The sequence below is a fragment of the Zea mays genome, chromosome 2 (genome assembly GCF_902167145.1).
Source record: "Zea mays cultivar B73 chromosome 2, Zm-B73-REFERENCE-NAM-5.0, whole genome shotgun sequence".
Classification (NCBI taxonomy): Eukaryota; Viridiplantae; Streptophyta; class Magnoliopsida; order Poales; family Poaceae; genus Zea; species Zea mays.
In genome coordinates this window covers 137,735,385-137,759,776 of record NC_050097.1, presented here as the reverse complement: position 1 = coordinate 137,759,776, position 24,392 = coordinate 137,735,385, and the positions used below count along the sequence as shown (strand labels likewise).

Below are 24,392 nucleotides of genomic sequence, written 5' to 3'. Positions count from 1 at the left end.
TTCTGGGTGTCGGACTGATGCAAAATGGATCTTCGTGCCGATTTGATTACAAAATTCTCTGAAGGCTTCAGAATCAAACTGTGTCCCATTGTCCACAGTGATAGCCTTTGGCACTCCGAAGCGACAAACAATGTTTTGCCAGAAAAACTTTTGAATAGTAAATGAAGTTATTGTGGCTAAGGGCTTCGCCCCAATCCATTTGGAAAAATATTCCACTGCTACCACCACGTATCTTAAGTTCCCCTGTGCTGGTGGTAATGGACCTAGCAAATCCAGACCCCATCTTTGCAATGGCCAAGTGGGTTGTATTAATTGAGTTAAAGACGAAGGTTATTTTTGATCTCTTGCACATTTCTGACAACCTTCGCACTTTTGAACTAAATCCGCTGCATCCGAAGCTGCCTTTGGCCAATAAAATCCTTGGCGAAAATCTTTCCCAAGGAAGGGCCTAGATCCAATGTGAGATCCACACAGACCTGCATGTATGTCCTTCATTAACTCTATACCTTCGGATCTGGATAAGCACTTGAGTAATGGGGAACAGACCCCGCGCTTGTATAACTCCCCTTCTATTATAACATATGGTCGAGCTCTTGCTTCTATTCTCCTGTTATAAGCTTCGTCGTCTAAAAGAAAATTACCCTGAAGGAAAGAGATGATCTCAGTTCTCCAATCTTCACTATAAACAGGGGATATGTTAAGGATTGCTCTTTCAAGAAGCTCGACCGAAGGTGCTTTATTGTTTCAAAAAATACTTCCGAAGGTACAGGCAGCCCATGGGCTACTGACTTAGCCAATAGATCAGCGTATTCATTTTCTCCACGAGGAATATTTTTGACAGAGAAACCTTCGAAGGAAGCCTCAATCCTTCGGACTGTATCTAGATACTTTTCAAGCTTCGGGTCTCTTGCTTTGTAACTTTTGTCAATATGACCAGAAATAACTTGGGAATCAGTTTTAAGGATGGCCCTTCTGATTCCCATTGCCTTTAATTTCCGAAGACCCAAAAGCAGAGCTTCATACTCTGCGATGTTATTTGTGCAACTAAAATCAAGTTTTGCCGCATAACAAGTTTTAACTTTGGAAGGTGAAACCAACACAGCAGTCGCTCCTGCTCCGAAGGTTCCCCAAGACCCATCGCAAAACACTGTCCATGCTTCGGCGTCTTTATTTGTTTCTTCCTCCTGAGCCCCTGGCGTCCAGTCAGCAATGAAGTCTGCTAACGCCTGGGACTGAATCGAAGATCTATGAACATATTCAATACAAAATTCATTGAGCTCTGCAGCCCATTTTCCAATCCTTCCAGTAGCTTCTCGGTTCCTCATAATATCCTTCAGAGGTTGTGAAGAAGGAACAATTATGTTGTAAGCTTGAAAATAGTGCCTAAGCTTCCTGGAGGCCATCAAGACAGCATACAGTACCTTCTCCAACTCTGTATAATTTTTCTTTGACAAACTAAGAACCTCGGATACAAAATATATTGGGGCCTGCCTCTTAACTTGGCCTTCAAGCTTCTCCTAAACAAGTGCTGCACTTACCGCTGAGTGCGAAGCTGCCACATATAATAACAAAGGAGCCCCTGGCGTAGGTGGAGTTAATGTTGTCAGATCTATCAAATACTGTTTCAGTTCTTCAAAGGCCTTCTGCTGAATTGGTCCCCATTGAAAGACTTCGGCTGACTTCAGCACTTCGAAGAATGGTAAGTTTCTTTCTGCTGATCTGGATATGAATCTATTGAGAGATGCCAGCCTTCCTGTCAATCTTTGAGCCCCCTTTTTTGTACTTGGTGGCTCCATTCGAAGTATAGCTTCGATTTTGTTTGGGTTGGCCTCAATTCCCTTTGTTGAAACTAAGCACCCAAGAAATTTCCCCTTCTTTACTCCGAAGACACATTTTTCTGGATTCAGCTTTAGACCAGCCTGTCTAAAATTAGCAAAGGTTTCTTGTAAATCAGCAATGTGGTTATCCTGCTTCGTGCTCTTTACAATGATATCATCAACATAAGTTAGTACATTCCTGCCTATCTGAGAATGGAGAACCTTTGCTGTCATTCTGTTGAAGCTTCCTCCAGCATTCTTAAGCCCTTCAGGCATCCGAAGGTAACAGTATGTCCCACTAGGGGTTATGAAGCTGGTTTTTGGTTCATCCTCCTTCTTCATCCAGATTTGATGATAGCCTGAATAGCAATCTAGCAAACTCATGAGTTCTGATGAAGCTGCTGCATCGACTAGAGAATCTATCCTTGGCAATGGGAACTCATCCTTCGGACAGGCCTTATTGAGATCAGTAAAATCGATGCACATTCTCCATTTACCATTGGCCTTCTTCACCATAACAGTGTTAGCCAACCATTCTGGGTATTTTACCTCTCTAATGACTCCGGCACTGAGGAGTCGTTTCACTTCATTCCGAGCCCCTTCAGCCTTGTCATCAGACATCTTTCGAAGCCTCTGTTTCCTGGGTCTGAAGGATGGATCTACGTTGAGCGAGTGCTCAATAACATCCCTGTTAACTCCGCAAAGATCATTAGCTGACCAAGCAAAAACATCTTTATTGTTGAACAGAAACCTTATCAAGGTTTTCTCCTGCTCTTCGGACAATTGAGATCCCAATAGCACCTTCTGCTCTGCTATATCCTCACATAAGAGCATGGGTTTCGGCTGGTCAGCCGAAGCAGCTTTTTCCCTTCTGAACTTGTATTGCTCTCAAGCTTCAGTTCCATCTATATTATGGATTGCTTTTGAGTCTGTCCAATTTCCTTCGGCCCTTCTGGCAACTTCTTGACTTCCATGAATAGTAATGGGCCCTTGGTCCGAAGGTATCTTCATGCAAAGATAAGCTGGATGCAGAATTGCTTCGAAGGCATTGAGAGTACCACGACCAATGATTGCATTGTAAGGGTACTCCATGTCAACAATATCAAACATAACTTGCTCAGTCCTTGTGTTGTTGATGAATCCGAAGGCTACTGACATTGAAATTTTGCCGAGTGCTACAATCTGCCTTCCTCCGAAGCCGCAAAGGGGATGTGTGGCATCAAGAATTTTATCTTCGGGCTCTTGCATCTGTTTGAAGGCCTTAGCAAATATGATATCGGCTGCACTGCCTGTATCAACCAAAACATTGTGGACCAGGAATCCTTTGATAACACAAGAGATAACCATAGCATCATTGTGTGGGTAATCCTTGAGTTGAAGGTCCTCTTGGGAGAAGGTAATAGGAATGTGAGACCATCTTGACTTGATGAAGGGTCCTTGTACCCCGACATGTTGTACCCTTCTCTGTGCTTCCTTCCTCTGTTTCTTGTTGGCTGGTTCTGAACATGAACCGCCTGTTATCGGAAGTACTAGCTTTGGAGCCGAAGCAGCTCCAGCTCGAATATTGAACGAAGCCATCAGTTCAGAAAAGTGGAAGTGAGTTCACCGGAGGTGGGCGCCAATGTTGGGGACTCGTTCTCAAATGCTATGAATTAAGAACAAGGCAACATAAAATGTTAAATGTTAATGCCCTTCGTCCAATGAAGCATTATTCCTTTAAGGATTAATGCACCTCGGATGAAGGTTTAAGACGATACAATTACGAAGGTTAAATCTTTGTAATCGAACTCTAATAGATTATATAAAGTAATATAAAATATGAAGCATTAAAGACAAATAAATTATGAATGAACAACATTACTTTCATATTGTATCAACTTAATGTATTCAAGTATTAGATACAATTGTACCTCTGCCTTGGCAAAGATTGATTCCAGAATGATGCGATTGCAATTACAGGAATGCGTGAACAGTAAAGGAATACTGTTCACTATTTATAGGCACGGGACACAGCCTGTGAGGAATTACAATTATGCCCCTCATAAGAGTTTACAACAACGACTCAAACATTTATGGACTAAAAGGTCATTCTACTTTTAAGTCGGTTTGTAATTCCGAAGCTTCATGAAGAGGAACCTTCGGTCATCACATGCAGACAGCTTCAGCAGAAGCTGTTTCTTCCTGCTGGACCTTCGGCGTCGAAGCATGGTCCCAACAGATCAGATATTGCTTCAACTCTTCAAAAGCTTTCTGTTGAGTTGGGCCCCATTGAAAAACTTTAGCTGACTTTAGCACTTCAAAGAATGGTAAATTCCTTTTTGCTGATCTAGATATAAATCGATTCAAAGATGCCAGTCTTCCTGTCAGCCGTTGGGCCCCCTTCTTTGTGCTTGGCGGCTCCATTCGAAGGATAGCTTCGATCTTGCTTGGGTTGGCTTCAATCCCCTTCGTTGAAACTAGACAACCAAGGAACTTGCCCTTCTTCACTCCGAAGACACATTTTTCTAGATTTAATTTCAGGCCAGCTTGCCTAAAATTAGCAAATGTTTCCTGTAAATCAGTAATGTGGTTTTCTTGCTTCGTGCTTTTCACTATGATGTCATCAACATATGTTAGCACATTTCTGCCTATCTGAGAATGAAGAACCCTGGCTGTCATCCTGCTGAAGCTTCCTCTAGCATTCTTGAGCCCCTCAAGCATCCGAAGATAACAATATGTACCACTCGGGGTTATGAAGCTGGTCTTTGGCTCATCTTCCTTCTTCATCCAGATTTGGTGGTAGCCTGAATAACAATCTAGTAGACTCATGAGCTCTGACGAAGCTGTTGCATCTACTAGAGAATCTATTCTTTTTAATGAGAACTCATCCTTTGGACAAGCCTTGTTCAGATCAGTAAAATCAATGCACATTCTCCATTTACCATTGGCCTTCTTTACCATAACAGTGTTGGCTAGCCATTCTGGGTATTTTACTTCTCTGATGACACCAGCATTGAGAAGTCTTTTTACTTCGTTCCGAGCACCTTCGGCTTTATCGTCAGACATTTTCCGAAGCTTCTGTTTCCTGGGTCGGAAGGATGGATCGACATTGAGTGAATGTTCAATGACGTCCCTGTTGACACCACAGAGATCGTTGGCTGACCATGCAAAAACATCTTGGTTGTTGAATAAAAACCTTAACAAGGTTTTCTCCTGCTCTTCAGATAATTGGGATCCCAGCAATACCTTCTGCTCTGCTATGTCTTCACATAGAAGCATGGGCTTCGGCTGATCAGCCGAAGCAGCCTTCTCTCTTCTGTACTTATACTGTTCACAAGCTTCGGCTCCATCTATATTGTGGATTGCTTTCGAGTCTGTCCAATTCCCTTCAGCCTTTTTGGCAGCTTCCTGACTTCCATGAATAGCAATAGGCCCTTGGTCCGAAGGTATCTTCATTCATAGATATGCTGGATGAAGAATTGCTTCGAATGCATTTAGTGTTCCACGACCAATGATTGCATTGTAGGGATATTCCATGTCAACAATATCAAACACAACTTGTTCAGTTCTTGTGTTGTGGACAAATTCGAAGGTCACTGGCATTGTGATTTTGCCAAGTGCTACAATTGGCCTTCCTCCGAAACCATAGAGAGGGTGTGTAGCATCATGGATCTTACCCTCTGGCTCTTGCATCTGTCTGAAGGCCTTAGCATATGATATCTGCTGCACTGTCTGTATCAACCAGAACATTGTGGACTAGAAATCCCTTGATGACACAAGATATGACCATAGCATCATTGTGAGGGTAATCCTTGAGCTGAAGGTCCTCTTGGGAGAAGGTAATTGGGATGTGAGACCATTTTGACTTGATGAAGGGTCCCTGCACCCCAACATGTTGTACCCTTCTCTAGGTCTCCTTCTTCTGCTTCTTGTTGGCCGGCTCTGAGCAGGAACCGCCTGTTATCGGGAGCACCAGCTTCATAGCCGAAGCAGCTTCAGCTTGGTTGTTGAACGAAGCCATCAGCTCAAAAAGTGGAAGTGAGTTCACCGGAGGTGGGCGCCAATGTTGGGGACTTGTTCTCAAATTCTTCGTATTAAGAACAAGGCAACATAAAATATTAAATGTTAATGCCCTTCGTCCATTGAAGCATTATCTCCCCAAGAGTATAATGAACTTCGGATGAAGGTCATGAGCAAAAATCACGAAGGTCATACCTTCGTGACTAGAGTTGTGAAATAATGAAAGATGAAATATAAAATATAAAACATGAAGGAATAATATATCAAAACACATAAACTTATTCATATATTTCGTTATACAAACTTAAATATTAAAACATAACATTTAATCACATTTATACCTTCGTCTTGACAGAAAGCAATAATCCAAGTGTCGCGTGCAAGTGATTACAAGATTGCATGAACAGTACGGGGGTAATGTTCATCTATTTATAGGCACAAGGCGCACCCTATGTGAAATTACATTTATGCCCTTTACAATCGATTACAATCATGGCACAAACTATCATGGGTCTATTGGTCATTTCATCTTTAAGTCGGTTCACTCCTTCGTCGTGAGACATGCCACTATGCCAAAGTTTCATGGGTGATAGCTTCGACACTGCTTTTGAGAGGATCTGCCGAAGGTGTTTCTTTCTTCAGGATCTTCGGCTACGAAGCATACCCCCAACACCTTGTTTACCTTTTTGGGTTATCATGGTTAGCTTTACGCTATTGCTTTAACTTAATCAATGAACATGATGTGAATATTTATGATACGATGATATTATACCGATGATGATCTTGTGATATTTTAGGGGACTCGGGCCATTTTCCTGAGTACCCCTCCGTAAGGACCTGTTCGTTGAGTGACCACCCGGGATAACTGTGCAGCCATGAGGGTGAAATGGGACGCCCTAAGCTAAATAATTAGATGAACATGTGGGTGTAGTTGGCTTTGCCGGAGGGCCATCAATGAGGGCCGGGGTGTAGTGCTCGCTCTGCCAAGGGGGGTGCATAGGTTCATTCGATTTGGTTTTGTTAGTCACCCACCTTGGGGAGCTATACTACGTTTGTACAACTGGCGAAACCTAACGAGCAGCTATGCACCAGGGGAGTCTTTGTAAAGGCTACATAGTGAGACCCTGCCAGGTCACCTTGGTAGTGATAAATGGGGAGTCATGATCTCCGGGCAGAATGGGAATCACGACTCGTGGGTAAAGTGTGCAACCTCTGCAGAGTGTTATAAACTGGTATATCAGCCGAGCTCACGGTTAAGAGCGGCCTTGGGATCCTCCTTGATTAGAAGAACTTTGGATACTTTTATGATGATGTTTAATAAAGATGGTTATAATTATGATCTCTGGTATTTCCTCTTGGAGGGAGTACTTTTGGGTAATAACTGGGTTTATTACTAAAATTTGGCTCTACTATTAGTAATAAATACTTGACCAACTAAAAGCAACTGCTTAACCTTAACTCCACATACAACTAGTCCACTTTAGCCAAACGGGACATTTGCTGCGTATGTTGATGTGTACTCACTCTTGCTTTAAAACCCACCCCACCCCAGGTTGTCCCCACTGTATTCAGTGCTCAGGAGGAGATGCTGGCAACATGGAGGACTTTGAGGAGTTTTAGGACTACGACGAGTTCTAGTTATCTTAGTGGCAAAACCCCAGTCAGCTGTCTGTGAAGGCCTTATCTACTACGTTTCGTATTCCACACTTTGATTATGTTAATGACTATGTTATAGACTCTGTGGATGTCTTGGACATCTTGATGTAATAAAGTACCTTTTCGCTATTTACTTTGAGCAATGTGTGATGATGTCCAATTATGTAATCGCTGTGTACGTGATTTTCTGATCTTGTCACGTACATGGTTCGCATTCAGTTTTCCTTACAAAACCGGGTGTGACATGAACTAGCGGGCGATAAATATTTAAGAACGAGGTAGTAACATTTAAAACAATCCAGTGGAACTATGATAGGTAGGGAAAGGGGATAAGACATTCGGGAACAATTACTCACAATAGGGAGAATCACGGGCACATGGCAGCAGGCAGTCCCTGCCCATTGGTCAGGGAGGCGCTCCGCCTATGAATAAGAAAAAAGGGAATCAGGTTGAGGAAGTTGTATAGCTTGGGAGATGTAATGGCAAGGGCAGATTTGCATGGGCGGTGGCGTGGTGCCAGTGCAGGTCGCGCGCGTGTCGCTATAGCAAGGTCGCAGGAGGCTGACTGGCGGAGGCGGAGGTCGGACTGGCGGTGGTAGATGCTTGTGTCAGAGCCCGCCCGGCTGCCTCGGAGGTTGCTGCCTTATGCCTTTGCCGGATCCGTGGATCCCAAAGGCGTGGAGAATGATAGAGGACTAGAGGGAGGTGGTCATGTCGTTGGCAACATAGGAAGCGTAGCCATGCAGGTTTGCGAAATAATTGAAAGAGCTTGTGTTCTCATGACTCGAGCGATTGAGGGAGGCCGCTAGCGGCAGGCTCAATCGTTGCAAGCAGGAGGTCTTTTGGACTACATTTTGGGTTGAATTGTATTTTAAGCAAGATTTTTTGGCTTAAAAAATATATACAAAAGAACTTTTGGGCTGCGCCTCGGGCCACGACCCAGGTGGCTCGGGACCAAATCCGCCCCTGACCTGTACGACATCCTACTGTGGGCTAGGCATTTAGTCACATTCATTGAGGTTGTTCATTATGTGTATTGGTGTTGTAGTTGACATCTGATTTGTTGCAGCTTGTTGTGTGAGATGATTCCCAAGTCTTCTTTTCTGACTACACTCTTCTTTTTTCTTTGTATTGTCCTGCTTGCTGGTACATGTTCAATATCAAATGCATGTCGGGGAGATGGAGGCACTTAGGCTGGCTCCAACAGCCAACAAGTAAAATGGGCAGGCAAAAAGTCTTTTGCCTTGCGTATGGAGAAATACCTGCCCTCTTGTTTCCAACAAAGAAGGCAAAATAGCTAGATGGAGAGGAGTGAATGATAAGAGACAAGCATGGGACCAGATGTCAGAGTAGGGATGGCAATGGGTACGGGTATGGGTAAATAACCGCGGATAATTATCTATTGGATATGAGTATGGTGGAATTTGATATCTGCGGGTACGGTTATGGATATAATAAGGTATCCGCGGATATTCTTTTCGCGGGTATGGATATCCAGTATCCATATCCGTTACCCAATGGATATCTAACATGTGGGCCATCCGGATTTATATATTATCATAAATTCTTATTTTTCAATTTTTATCTATAACATGTTGTTTGGTGTTGAAATTATCATTTAATTCTATTGGAATGATAATTATTTTGAAATGTAATAAAATTGTTGTTTGGTGTTTAATGCTAAAATTGTAGTGGGCGGGCGGGTAACGGGTATCCACTGGATAGCGGATACCCGACGTGTACGGGTATGGATACAGATTCATACCCACGAATGTTTATGGGTACAGGTATGGGTTGAGTTTTGTCTCGCGGGTATGGATTCGCGAACTATATATCTGTGTACTACCCGTCCGATTGCCATCCCTATGTCAGAGGCACAAGAAAAAATGTCTAACTTCCACCGCACCATCCAGTTTCGCTTTTCTCTCTCCTTAATGCCATTTTGCCTGGTGAGGATGGCTCCCCTGTTGGAAACGTGTAGTATAACATGGAGAAGCAAATTGGCTTGGGCTGGCCATTTGCGTGGCCTGTTGGAGCTAAATGCATCCTATTTATGCAAACCACATTAATGATGGTGGGCCAGCTATGAGGTATATACATATGGTCCATATGATATGGAGAACTTCAGTGTCACATCAAGAAGCATGATGAGTACTCGGGTGTTTGGTAGCTTTCAGGCTAGCCGCAGTCGAGAACGCTAAGGCATACGCTATACGGTTCCAGTTGCGAAATGGGCTGCAGCGGCAACTCGATATGTTACGCTATCTTCGAGTAGGGCAACTGAAACGCCAAATCTGGAGTTCCTTCTCTCCTACTGCAGCAGCAGGCTTCCACGCTATACGGCAGCAGCAGCAGACGTCTGCGCAAAGGAGAGGTAAAAATAAATAATAAAAATGTGTGGGAAAAAATGATAGAATATGGGGTAGTTGGTATAGGGTAGATATTTAGGGTGAATATGAACGCGGAGTATTATAGGATAGAGTAGAGAATCTCGCTGACTAGGATGAAATATTCCTTTTAGAGTAGAAATTTAGGGTTCCACGAGTGCGGATAGCCTCAGTTGATAAAACTGTGGCCGGGGCTTGGAAATACTTTGCTTACACGTCGTTAGCTTTTTCACGAGAGAGCTCTCATGACTCAGCGCTCTTCGTCAGCGGGTCACATTGACGTGACAAAACCTCGCGCACGGACCGCATGCTCCTTCCCCCCTCTCCCATCGTCTCTCCACCCGCACGGTACAATCTTATATATGTTTTTAATAAGGTATGTAAATATCCGTGTCAACCAAAGTACAGAATAACAATTAGGTCTAATTTGTTTTCTTTTATTTTGAGGAATTGAAATCTTACTAATAGAATATGCTATTTTTTTTAGAATGTGACATTCCACCACTTTTCAAAGTTATCATATAAACCTATATCAAATTCGTGAGGTAAGTGATCGAAATTGATTCTATAGATTTACATGTTATTTTTCCGATGTACAACTTATAGCATACTCTTCTACTTGCTTCGCTATAACATAAATGTAGTATATAACTATCTCTCTCATATAATTTATGATAATATATAAATATATAACATATATAAATATATGAATTTAATTAGTTTTATTTAAATTATAATTATTAAAACGGAATTCAATTCTAACGAAATAAACGGGACCTTAGCGTTTTTCATATCAATTTATTGATACCGTATCAATTTATTGATATCTATATGAAATGCCAACTACCCAATAGGGAAAGAAAAATGATTGCTATTTCATGTAAGGGCCTTTATAATTTTATTCGGGAACATGATAGTAAGATCCGGACTTTACCTTTTTCAATCATGATCCTAATTTTGTGCAAACACTACCTAAAAGGTATAACCAATATGCAGTCACATCAGATGGTACTAGTATAGAAGCTAATGTCGCCGCCATGGGTGCATTTTGTGATGAATTGGCTATGGTTCTTGCTCTTGCTTACAACTAGCATGAAACAGAGAACTAGTATTCATTTAATTTTTACTTATATTTATGTATGGAAAATTATAATAATATTGAGACATGGAAAATTATAATAATATTGAGACATTGTCATGGACATGTATCTATCTTGTGGGCTAGTTTTAAATGCTCGTGAGTATTTATAATGCATTTGTTTAAAAAAAAGTCAACCTTTTTGTGAATAAATATCGAGACTGAACATGTGTACTATATGAAAAATAAATATATCAAATAACCCAAGGATAACAGATGTTACAATTTGTTTGTTTGTCTACATGGAATGGAAGCTATTTTATTCACCACCACTAGTCCACTACACACGGACAATGATCAAGTTAACATGAGGGGAGAGGGACTTGTAATTATGGAACTAGACAAATAGTAGTGCTAGTAGTGGTTGAGAGCAACAAGAAGCATGGGTGTGAGACATGAGTATACAAGTATGTGGCGCAAGCCCGGCGGCAGTACGGACCTCCTCCCGTCCCCAGCGTGGCCATGGCTGGAGCCTGGAGCTGGAGGACGATGTGGACTGGAGGCTGGTGCAGTAGTGCCAGCTGGACTTGCTGCGCGCCGTCAGGAGGAGGCGTTGTATTTGCAGCTCCCGTAACCTGCAACCGCCGCCGTCGTCGTCGACACACGAGCGAGAAATATGAGTTGCAGCTGCAGTTGTACACAGTACAGAGAGAGAGATAATTCACAGCTGCTTACTGGGGTCACTGGAGGTGACCACGCCGGTGCCCTTGAAGTCGCAGTCATAGTCGTGCATGCCATTGGCCTGGTAGTACGCGTTCATGACGTACGAGGCATGTGAGTGGATGTTGTTGGGGTCCAAGCACGCGCCGCCGCTCTGGATCGGCCTACAGTCGACGTAGGCACAGGCGTAGTTAATGTTGTTCTGCAGGTCGGTTGCGCTCGCGCCGGACTTGGCCACGCACCACTTGCCTCCGCCGACCGACGGCGAGGGCTCCGGAGATGGGGTTGGAGATCCAGACTGCTGCAGATTTAGCATGTGACGAGATATATTATATATACAAACAAACAAGCAGTCCCTAAAGCAACATCATGGTGGTGGTGTGGTGCACTACTTTGCCAGGGCATCAGCATCCTCGTTTGGATGGAAGCACACGGAAAGCATAGCATAGCAAAGCTTTTAGGGGTAACATTCATTCATGTCATTTCATTCCTTGAGAATCTGGAGCATGCACATCTGCTTTGCTTCCCTGCAGGTACCGTAAAGGTACCCACCTACTAAGGTGCACTGCCAGCTCCCGTTAGCAAAGCATGTAGCAGCAAACACGGGTAAGCAAGCACACGCAGATATACTATTTTCATTCCATCAGCAGCTAGCACAAGACAAGTTGGAAACGAAAGCAACAACTTTCCAGACGGGGCGGCGCGTCCACGCGGCAACGGTGGCATGCTACCCACTGGTCACTGCCGGTGGCGAAAAGAAAATACCAAATTGATTTTCTCGATGAGCATAAAAACAATAATAAAATGCTGCGAGACATCGTAATGTGAACCTACTATGACCACGCTGAGGACCTGCTTGGATTGGATTTGGTTTGAATTGAATTGGCAACGCGCGACCTTTTTGACCCCCGCCCGCGGCTGAAACCGCGTGCAGCCTCTATTTTTTTTACTATCTCTTGCTTGGAAGCATAGTTTGATACGAAATTCAATTCGACAATAAATCTGGTGGGAACCAATAATTGCAGCGGATCCAGAGTAGTACTGACCGGTCCTTGGCGGAGCAGCCCCAGGTCGTATTTGGGTGTGAGATCCGTGTTGAAGATGCCGAAGTTCCGCTCCGCGACCGGCCCGGGCTTCTGGTTCTCGTCGAACAGCGAGAAGACGTACGTCTCGAACGTCCTCCCAGGCATCAGCGGCGTGCCCTTCCCGCCGCTGCACACCCGGATCATGCCGGCGTTGAAATCCCTGGCCTCCTCGGGGCCTACGCCGACCTGCCCGGCCTCCGCCTTGGTGGGCCACCCGGCCTCGCCCACCGCGATCTGCACGCCGCCGTACCCGAGCTTCTTCATCGCCGTGTGGATGGCGTCCATCTGCGCGTCGAACATGCTGGTGTAGTTGAGCCGCGTCGCCGGGTCGTACACGCCGGCGTTGGGGCGGAACACCGCGTAGTCCAGCGTGGCGGCGTTGTAGCTGAAGTAGGGGTAGGCGTTCACCATGAAGGGGGAGCCGGTGTCGTTGTGGAACCTGAGCATGGGCGCCAGCACCTTGGCGTCCAGCCCCGGGCGGAAGCTCGCGTTGGAGGGGATCCCGTCCGAGGGCGCCAGGATGCCGAGGTAGTGCGGCGTGGTGACGCGGACCTTGGGCAGGCCCTCCAGCTGCAGCGCCTGGTACAGGCGGCGCATGGCCGGGAGCAGCGCCACGACGAGGTCGGGCACCACGGTGGGGCCCAGCACCTCGTTCCCCGCCATGAGGAGGGTGATGTTGGCGCCCGCGGACACGTGCGGGGACAGGTTGTCGCGGACCCACCCGCGCGCCGCGTCCAGGCCCGTGGATCTGTCGGCGAAGGACGGGAGGGCGGAGTTGGGGATGGAGACGGCGAGGGCGATGGAGGGCGCGTTGGCGGCGAACGCGTCGAGGAAGGCCGGGTTCGCGTCGAACAGCTTCACGCGGTCGATGGTCGTGCTCTTGGTCAGGAACGCCGCCACGGCGGCGGGCGAGGGTAGGTTGTCTGCGTTCGCGCCGTAGTTCACCCCGATCGGCAGCGACGGGAGGCCGCCCTGCGCCTCCGCCAAGCCATGGAGGAAGGCGGCGAGGAGGAGCGGGAGGAGCATGGGGAGGAGTTGCTTGGATTGGATTTTGGAGTTTGGGGAAAAAAGGAAAGAGAGGATGCTCAACGTGAAGTGAAGCCACGCCCCAGCCGTTGTGGGTGGGGTGGGGTACTGGGGTGGGTTTTGAAACCGCTGCGCAAGACGGAATTTCAAAAAACACACACACTGATTCAGAATTAGAGTTAGTAGGTGTTTGAATACACTAGATCTAATAGTTAGTTAGCTAAAAATTAATAATAAAATTAGTTATCTAAGAGCAACTCTAAGGTCTAGTTTGGAAACACTATTTTTCTAAGAGATTTCTATTTTTTCAAGAGAAAAATGAACAAATTTTTTTTAGCAAAATGAAAATCTCTTAAGAAAATGTGGTTCCCAAACTAGCCCTAATAGTTATGTAAATTTTAGTTCTCTAAATAACAGATTTAAGAAGTTGTTAAATAACTTTGGGAGTAAAAAACATGAGTTCTTCGGTATTTTTCTAAATATATGTTGTATATTTGTTTTATATCTATCCACGTAAAAAAGTTACAAATGTCATCAATTACCTTCATTATCTATATAATGTAGTCAACATTTTTGTTTAGTGAGTTGCTAAAAGGTTGCCAAATATAGAGAAGAAATGAGGTTAGATGAGAAATGCTAAATTTAGGAAGTTCATTTAGAGAACTTGTTGGGGACTTGTTCTCAAATGCTATAAATTAAGAACAAGGCAACACAAAAACAGGTTATTTGTTAATGCTCTTCGTCCTTCGGAACATTATTTCCCTAAGGATATAATGATCTTCGGACGAAGGTCATCAATGACAAACCTTCATCATCTCAACATATATATATATATATATATATATATATATATATATATATATATATATATATATATATATATATATATATATATATTGTATATTAGGAGCCCTGGGCTTCCAAGAACTAAAGGAAGACTAGGCCAGACAGTGCAATCCGGTCGAGCCGGACCAGGTCCAGACGTCTACAAAAGAAAATCCGTAGTGCTAGGGATCAGTTTTTCACGTCCCATCTCGATTCATTAGCGACGGCGGTTGCCCGATAGCGCGCACGGCGGTGGACCTCGGCCGGTGGCTGTGGTGGCCGCGGCTCCCCGACCTCGACATGCGGTGGCGGCGGTTCCCAGGCCGGCGGCGGCGGCCCCCGATCCAGAGGGCGAGCGACGGCAGTGCCCTTGTGCGGTGGCGGCGGTTCCTAGGCCGGTGGCCGCAACTCCATTACCTCGACGCGCGGTGGCGGAGGTTCCTCGATCCGGAGTAGTGGCGGCGGTTCCCCGATCCAGAGGGCGAGCGACAGCGGGGGCCTTGTGCGGGCAAGCGACGGCATCCCCGAAGCCCCGAGGAGGCGGCACTTCCAAGGCCGGCGAGCAAGCGATGCCCGTCGACGTGCGAGCGACGGCGACACATGAGGCGCGATGTTCGAGCGAGCGACGTCACGGAAGACGCGAGATGCGCGCAGCGATGATCACACGTGACAACCTCCGATCCGGCGCAGTTTTCTTTTCGATTATTGTGTTTTATGCCTACCACATGTATTATTTAGCATAAAAACTGTACGATTTTATGCTTGAACACAGAGTTCGTATATCAGTTTACTGCATGCACATTGGAAAGGCAATTCCTTGATTTATGTTGTTCGTAATTTGCACGCATGCAATGGAAACTCCCACGATTTTGCCATAATTTTTGGATCTGTATAAAAATAGAAACCGCATGTATGCGGCTGCCATGTTTTTCGGATCTGTCATAAACATAGGATCGTAATAACAACCTGTTAAAGCTATCAACCTTTAATTGACTCGGTATTTACACTTATAATTGAGTTATTTTATACTCAAAACTTAAGGTTTTTACGCTCCACCCGGAGATGCGTCCACCAGTAAACAACATGCCAGATTTTTTTACGCAGTGTAAGGAATTGTATAAATACCTACACCGTGTAGTAAAATTTGTTTCAGTATACATCATAAACTAGTTCTAATGCGTTTAGCTGCATGGCTGTTGGAGGAATCCTATATTTATAAAGGAAATAAAACATTAAATGCGATTTTTTGTTTCTATGCATGCAATTCATTTCCTTTCATTGCATATTATTTCCATCATGAATTCGTGTGCATGCAGCTGGTAGCAGAATTTTACGCAGTATACCGAATTGCATAATTATCTACACAGTGTAGCATATTTAGTATCAGTATATATCATAAAATGGTCATTACGAGTTTTAGTTGCATGTCTGTTGCAGCGATCCTAAATTTATGGAGGAAATAAAACATTTAAAATAGAAATCGCCACACATATCTTTCCTAAATTTACGCGTACGCAAGGGAACATGTTCGACTCATGCATGCATTTTGCCATAATTTTTGGATCTGTATAAAAATAGAAACTGCATTCATGCGGCTGCCATATTTTTTGAATTTGCCATAAAAATAGAATCGTAATAACAACCTACCAGAGCTATCAACCTCTAACATTGGCCAGGTATTTACGCTTATAATTGAGAGATTTTATGCTTAAAACTTAAGATTTTTACGCTCCAACCTGGAGATGCGTCCACCAGTGAACAACATGCTAGATTTTTTTACGCAGTGTACCGAATTGCATAAATACCTACATCGTGTAGTATAATTAGTATAAGTATAAATCATAAACTAGTTCTAATGTGTTTAGCTGCATAGTTGTTGAAGGGATACTATATTTATGAAGCAAATTAAACATTAAATACGATTTTTTTGTTTCTATGCATGCAATTCATTTCCTTTCATTGCACATTATTTTCATTATAAATTCGTGCACATGCAGCTGGTAACAGATTTTTACGCAGTATACCGAATTGCATAATTATCTACACAGTGTAGCATATTTAGTCTCAGTATATATCATAAAATGGTCCTTACGTGTCTAGCTGCATGGCTGTTGCAGCGATCCTAAATTTATGGAGAAAATAAAGCATTTAAAAATAGAAACCGACACATATTTTTTCCCTAAATTTACGCGCATGCATTGGATCATGTTTGACTCATGCATGCATTTCTTTTTTTGCGCTAACAGATGTGGGGCAGGTGGCGCACCCGACAGGCTGGTTGGGCGCGCTGGGTTGAACCAGTTTGTAGGGGTGGTCGGCCTGGGCTTCCTTTAACTATTGGAAGCTCAGGGCTCCCGTTATATATATAAACATACCAAGGGCGGATGAAGCATGTAAAACATAAGGGATAATGTGAACAAACATATAACATCATCATACACATTTCTTATTATATAATCATAAATGAAAAAATGAATAATGACAATATTGAATTACATATGTAACTTCGGCTTGACAGAAAACGAAAGTACAAGCGTGACTCAAAAATGAGTACAAGTCAGCGTGAACAGTACGGGGGTACTGTTCATCTATTTATACGTACGAGACACAGCCCGTGTAAAATTACATCCATGCCCTTCACATTTGCTAATGACTTTAAGGTAGTCCATCGAGGTTTAAATAGTCTTTTCCCTTTTAAGTCGGTTCCCTTTTTGCCGTTATGCCGAAGCTCCCTTGCGCGTAGCTTCGGCGCTGCGTCAACCTTCGTATTGTTCGTGCTTTTTCACACTGTGTGGTTCTCATCCGAGTTCAAAGGCACATGTTCATATATTACACTCGGGAAACATTGTTAAATCATGTTTTTGAGGACCTTCGGAAGACGAAGGCCTCCAACAGTAGCCCCTCGCAATATTAATTTGTTAGAATGACGAATTCAGATTGCGACATGGACGAAGGCCCTAAGCCGAAGGTCCGAAAAACACCTTCCCTTTGCTAGGATAGCAACAGTCAATGACAGACGGGGCCCTCCAACTTGGAGCGCACTGGGCGTATAAATAGGAACTCACACCGACTGCACTTGATACACTGCTTGTGCCATTTGCCTTATTTTCTCAATTTTATAAATTGTGCTTACTAGCGCTTGATAGCTCTCAAGCTTTTGAGCCTCGGTTTGAAGGACACGTTTCCGTCATTTTCGAAGAGAAGATGTCTCAAGACAAGAAGACAATTGCTGAGACGAAGCTAACCGAAGAGGAGAAGCTCCTTGAGGAGAAGACTGCTGGATTTGTTGAGTCAATAGCAAAAACAAATACAGAGAAGATTACTAAAGAGATAGTGGAAGGCTTGTCTGAAGATACTGATGATAGCGACAACTATGATGTGGAGAGTGGAGGCGAAGACTCTGAAGATCGGCCCTGGCGACCAAGTCGTGCAGTCTTCGGGAAATCAACTATTAAACATAGTCATCTTGATAATATGAGAGGAAGGTATTTTCGAGATATGTCTATTGTGAGGGCTGACGTAGACAGGGTCGTTCCTGCTCCCGAAGAAAACAAAGTTGTGATCTTCCGAAGCTTCTTCAAAGATGGACTTTGGTTCCCGTTGAGCAGATTTGTGATTGAAGTTTTAAAGACATACCAGATTTTCCTTCACCAGATCACTCCCGAAGCAGTTATTAGAATGGGGATCTTCGTCTGGGCTGTGAGAAGTCAAGGTCTAGAGCCAAGTGCAAGATGTTTTGGCAGTATGCATGAACTTTCGTATGAGACGAAGGCCTGGGGTAAAGAACAATATCATAACAATTTCGGTTGCTATAGCTTCGTTGCTCGCTCTGGCGCAAGCTACCCAGTGCCAACGTTGCGGAAGAGATGGCCCGGGGCCTGGATGGAAGAGTGGTTTTATGTGAAAAATGATTTGAAGGCAAGAGAAGACATTAAAGAGATCATCATGCGCCCCATCTGGTCCCGCTTCGGCCTCCGAAAGCCGAAGGTAGAAATTGATGAGGCAGCTGAAGCATGCCAAAGGGCCTTCAGCACAGTTTGCTCTTTTATTGGGACAAGAGACTTACTTCAAGAACATATAAACTACAGGATATGGCCACTTATAGACAGCTGGGAAATGCCGAAAGAAACCATCACTAACCCTAGCGAAGGCGGCCTGGTTCGATTGAAATACACCTTCAGGTTTGGGGACAAGTTTGTCAAAGCAGATGATGACTGGCTGAAGTGTATTGAAAATACTAGCGATGAGTTACTTGGAGCATATTCAAAGTCCGAAGATAATGCACTATCTGTGGCCTTCGGGAGCCGAAAAAAGAAAAGATTAAATAGGGTTTTTGATGCTATTGGATTTGTGTACCCTGACTATCGCTACCCGCCATGGGGGCAGAAAAGAAAGGGTGCAACTTCTAGAAAGGTTGCTGCTTCCGCTGCTCCAAGCGAGCCTGCGCCGAAGAGTAAAAAGTTGAAGGTCCTTACCCACCGGCCGCGTTATATTGAACCGGTCGTGGTACTTGAGCTTGGCGAGAAGATTTCTTCAACTGCTGAATCAAAGCAGCCCATTCCTCCTACGCAGAAAACTGAAGAACCGGCTACCATGCCGAAGGCATCCTCAGCCGAGCAAGCTGAGGCAAAGACTGGTAAAGATAAGGCCGAAGAGCCAAAATCTGAAAAAAATGATAGGAATTTTAAGCCCTTCGGCGGAAGTAACAATGCCGAAAATACAAAAAGGTCTTGCGGCAACTCCCAAAAGAAGAAGAATGGCAAATGTACTAGATGTTCTAGAATCAGTAAAGGCTTCAAGCTCTACTCCTTCAGGGAAAATTGCCGAGGCTTCGAAAATACAAATCGAAGCTGAAACTAAACCAGCCGAAGTTGAAACTGCTGTGAGCCAGGCTAGTGCCGAAGCTGGGCCTTCAAAGCCCGTTGAGAAAAAACCCTCGGAAATTAAAGAGAAGGCAGCAGAGGAAGAGGTTATAGAACAGACTTTGCCTGAAAAAGTTGCTGCTCCTGCTTCCGAAGCTTTAAAAGAAAGTATTGAATATATCATCCATCATGCTTCGGGAAAAAGACTCTCTAAAGAAGAAGAACGCGAAGTTCAACACTATGCCCAGAAGCTGAAATATTCGAAGGGGGCATTAGTGTTTAACGACAGCGGAGAAGAAGATTTTTTGTACTGTCTCCCAGATAGCAAAGAGATATCTGTTTGCCGGGAGATGTGTAGAAGCTTCGGGTTCCCAACGTTAGAAGATGGCCTCTCAGTACTGCCGAAGGATGAATTGGCCGACAGTTTGGCATATAACAGTATAAAGGTGTGAAAATCAATTTTTGTATTTAAAAACGAATTATTTCACTTATTTATACTTAATACTATACTCCTTTTGCAGGGATTGATCCTTAGCAATGCCCTCAGAGCACAGAAAAATATCGAAGATGAAGGGTGCACAATGGCTCTGAACAACCTTCATTCAGAGGTGATTGAACTAAGGAACGAAGGCCTTGAAAAGGATAAAATATTAATTTCATTGGTAAACAAGATAAAAGAAGACGAAGCTAGTTCCAAAGTTCAAGCTGAGGCCTAGAAAAGTGAAATTGAAGACCTTCGAAAACAGTTAGCCGAGGCCAAATTAAAATGTGCTGTTACCGAAGCTGATCGAGATGCCAGCGAATACTGGAAAAATTATTTTGAAAAAACAGTTGCAGAGCTTCGCGTATCCAAAGAAAGATGCTTTGAAAATCTGTGGAGTGTGTGAAAAAGATAAAGGCTAGCTTCGCCAACGTGGGCGCGTACTCAAACGAAGACAACTTCATATGGGGTGACCCTGAGGGCGTCATCGAGTGGATCAGTAGTGAAGCCGAAGCTTTTGAGGAGATTTTGAGTGACCGCGGGGACGTCTGTGCATTTACTGGTGCTAGGGGAGTTGCAGCCGTTTTGGAGAAGGCAGGTTGCGAACATGTTAAAACATTGACCCAAGCCGAAGTTGCCTTGTTTGTTGATGATACGAAGGACCCCTCGGCCGAAGCGAGTTTAATAGGCAGAATTTTTTTTACTGATATCTGGGAAAATGGCGGCTGAGGGATGGCTCATGAAATAATGAAGAAGAGCGAAAAAGATATTCATGACACTCGAGAAGCAACAAAAGAAGCTGAAAAAGCTGTGAAACTCGAAAGGCGGATATGTATTGCTTAATGGCTTTTAGCTTTGTTGTTTATTTTTGTGACTTCGAACTAATTTATGTCTTCTACCGCAGCTGAACTATCTCCTCCCCCAGAGTCATTTGACCCACAGGCCGACCCAGAGACCAAGAAAGCAATAGAAATTATTAATATGGCCGAAGCTATTGTAGACGAAGTTGTTACCAAACTGCTAACCGAAGCTGCAGAAAAAGTTCTAAAGGAAGAAGAGTAGCTATTGTAAAAACATTTCTAGAATATTAATGTAACATTTGCTGAACTATGTTTATAATATTTGGTGCTTATAGATTTGAATGTAATATATGAATTGTTCATAATTCAGTTCTTTGCGATGCATGAAACTTTATGTACATACTGTTTTTGAGCATTCGGCGAAAAACACCTTCCCTTCTTTTCATGCTTCGTAAAGAAGAGTTTTTATGCCTCGTAAGAATCATCCACATTTTGTAAAATCATCAATACTTCGTAAACAATAAATTCCTCTTTCCACATCAGAACTGATGAAGCTGTAATTCTCAGCTTACTTTGTGCCTTGGCATCTTTCCATTTTTTGTAAAGCATTCTCCGAAGATCGGCCTCGTTTCCAATTGATGTCATTGATGTGATATGATGTATGATGTGATGCTATGTGATATGATGCGATGATATGATGCAAAGAATGATGCTAATGCCGAAGACACATACCCACACTGAAACACAATATCTGCGTCCCCTTAGGAACCATCAAAAATCTCTTTGCCGTTTATTTTTCGGCTTCACCGCTTATTTTTCGGTGTAAGTTCTACATCCCCTTAGGAACGTGTTTTGAACTTCTTCGCCTTCTATTTTGGTGGTATTCGCGTTGACTTTTCACGCTTCGCCTTATATTTCGGCGGTATTCGTGTTGACTTTTCGCGCTTCGCCTTATATTTTGGCGGTATTTGGCTCTGGATTCCCTTTGGAACGACTTTTCAGCAGAAAACTTACACTGCGCTCCCTTAGGAACGACTTTTTGTAGCTTTAGCAACTTACACTGCGCTCCTTAGGAACGATTTTTTGTAGCTTCGGTGAGACTTGCAATGCATTTTTAACTCTGCATTCCCTTAGGAACGACTTTTGAGCTTCAGTATTCAGCAATTTTTGAGCTTCGTGAGTCTGTGGAGAAGATATAAGGCCTGTTTGGTTCGTGGCTAACTGTGCCACACTTTGCCTAAGGTTAGTCGTTCGAATTGAAGAACTAACCTTAGGCAGAAAAGTTAGGTAAAGTGTGGCAAGTTAGGCAACGAACCAAACATGCCCATATTTCACTATGACAAGAACAAAGCTATTACAAGAAATCAAAAATGGCAAGGAAACTAAATTTACATCGATTGTTCCTTTTTTAAAAAGAAAATGACAATGAATATAAAAATGCTTCGGAGGTAGGATATCTCTTAATAGATGTGTTTTGATTCCGGCACAGTACTGTTGACTGTGCGGGCTTCGGATTCCTCCCTGAAATCTCGCTGTTGATGGGTCTACTGGCTCCCTTCTGATTGCTGACCTCGTGAATAAGCAGGTTGTAGTAGTGGTGGAGGTGGAAGCGTGGCCAAGAAGCCTGTGGCTGACTAGCCGAAGCAACCGAAGCTGCAGGATGATTACCCACATATTTTGGTATGTTGGGTGAATGACACGAAGCAGTGTGCAGGATCTGCTTTGGTTGACTTTGCCTAGCTTCGGCTTTTGCGATTTCCTTTTGCTTTTGGATGGTGATTTGGCACATTCTTGTAGTATGGCCCTTGTCTTCACCACAAAATAGGCAGTAGATCTTCCTGGGGCTGATCCCCATATCTTCCTCCGAAGCCCCTGGCGCCTCTGCCTCTTGGAGCTGGTGGCCGGAAAGAGCTTTGCTGCTGCCCCAAAGATTGTGAAGTATATTGTGGCTTCTGCAGCTGACTTCCTCTGTCATCACTCTGAGTGGAGTGAATTGACCTGACATGCCTCGGGTGGATTCTTCCTCCGATGCCCCTGGTCATCTCAGAGAACCTGTAGGCTTCCTCCCTTCTTTGGCGAAAGTCATTGTCAGCCCGGATGTATTCATCTATCTTTTGAAGCAGCTTCTCCAGAGTCTGTGGAGGCTTTCTAGCAAAATACTGGGCAGTGGGTCCTAGACAAAGCCCCTTGATCATGGCCTCGATGTCAATTTCATTGGGCACTGTAGGCGCTTGTGCTCTCAGACGCAAGAACCTTCGGACATACGCCTAGAGATACTCCTCATGATCTTGTGTGCATTGAAACAGTGCCTGAGCTGTGACTGGCTTCGTCTGGAAGCCTTGGAAACTTGTCACTAGCATATCCTTAAGCTTCTGCCATGAAGTAATAGTCCCTGGCCGAAGAGAAGAATACCATGTTTATGCCACATTCTTAACTGCCATGACGAAGGATTTGGCCATGACAGCTGCATTGCCTCCGTATGAAGATATAGTCGCTTCATAACTCATCAAGAACTGCTTCGGATCTGAATGCCCATCATACATGGGGAGCTGAGGTGGCTTGTATGATGGAGGCCATGGGATAGCCTGCAGTTCTGCTGCCAAGGGAGAAGCATCATCAAAGGTAAAGACATCATGATTAAAATCATCATACCATCCATCCTCATTGAATAAGCCTTTTTGGTGAAGCTCCCTATGCTGGAGCCTTCGTTCTTGTTCGTCTTGAGCAAGATAGCGTACTTCTTCAGTAGCTTTATCGTTCTGCCTTTGAAGATCAGCTAGTCGGGCCATCTTCTCCTTCTTCTGTTGTACCTGCTGATGGATTATCTCCATGTTTCTGATCTCCTGGTCCAACTCCTCCTCCTGGAGTGTTGGACTGGTGGCCTTTCTTTTCTGGATTCGGGCCTCTCGAAGAGAGAGGGTCTCCTGATTTGGGTCCAGTGGCTGAAGTGCGGTAGCCCCTGGCGCTGAAGCTTTCTTCGGCGGCATGACGAAGGTCGGTGCTTGCCGAAGCTGGTCGAAAAAGGGTTCACCGGAGGTGGGCGCCAATGTTGGGGACTTGTTCTCAAATGCTATAAATTGAGAACAAGGCAACGCAAAAACAGGTTTGTTGGGGGCCTTCGGCTTTCGAAGGTCCTCAAAAATATGATTTAACAATATTTCTGGAGTATAATGTGTGAACAGGTATCTTCGGACTTGAGTCGATACCACAGTGGGAGAAGCCCAAATAACACGAAGGTTGATACAGCGCCGAAGGTGCGAGCAGGAAAGCTTCGGCGTGATAGCAGAAAAGGAAACCGACTTAAAGATGAAAAGGCTATTTAGACCTCGGTGGATTACTATAGAATTACTACCAAATGTAAAGGGCATGGATGTAATTTTATATGGGCTGTGTCCCGTGCCTATAAATAGGTGAACAGTACCCCCGTACTGTTCACGCGGACTGAGCATTTGCTTTTGCGTCACGCTAGTACTTTTTACCTTCTTTTAAGTCGAAGGTACATTTGTAATTTGATATCATTTCTATGTTTCCATAATAATAATATAGAAATGAGTTGATAATAATTTATAATTGTTTGCGTTATCTTTTATATTTCATATGTTTTCTTCTTCGTTATTATATGTTGTGTTTATGAAGGTACGACCTTCATAACCTTC

General features: G+C 44.0%; 1 protein-coding gene across 2 annotated transcripts; it reads right to left on the bottom strand.

Moving 5' to 3' along the window:
• Positions 1-11,169: 11,169 nt before the first annotated feature.
• LOC100273476 (uncharacterized) lies at positions 11,170-14,319 on the bottom strand. 2 transcript variants are annotated; one of them, XM_008669301.3, is made up of 3 exons: positions 12,704-14,319; positions 11,673-11,955; positions 11,170-11,572 (listed from the first exon to the last, which is right to left on the bottom strand). In XM_008669301.3, the coding sequence occupies exons 1-3, from the start codon at positions 13,766-13,768 to the stop codon at positions 11,538-11,540; spliced, it is 1,383 nt and encodes a 460-aa protein (XP_008667523.1). In that variant the 5' UTR covers positions 13,769-14,319; the 3' UTR covers positions 11,170-11,537. The 2 variants fall into 2 exon arrangements, with proteins under 2 accessions (XP_008667523.1, NP_001141385.2); NM_001147913.2 differs by having other exon boundaries at positions 11,171-11,572; positions 11,673-11,958; positions 12,704-13,848.
• Positions 14,320-24,392: the final 10,073 nt, after the last annotated feature.

Excerpts from the sequence above, each read along its gene's own strand:
- LOC100273476 (NM_001147913.2), bottom strand. The coding sequence starts at position 13,768 with ATGCTCCTCCCGCTCCTCCTCGCCGCCTTCCTCCATGGCTTGGCGGAG. Across the intron at positions 11,959-12,703 it reads GGCTGCTCCGCCAAGGACCG|CAGTCTGGATCTCCAACCCC; the intron begins GTCAGTACTACT and ends CTAAATCTGCAG. Across the intron at positions 11,573-11,672 it reads GGTCACCTCCAGTGACCCCA|GTTACGGGAGCTGCAAATAC; the intron begins GTAAGCAGCTGT and ends CGGCGGTTGCAG.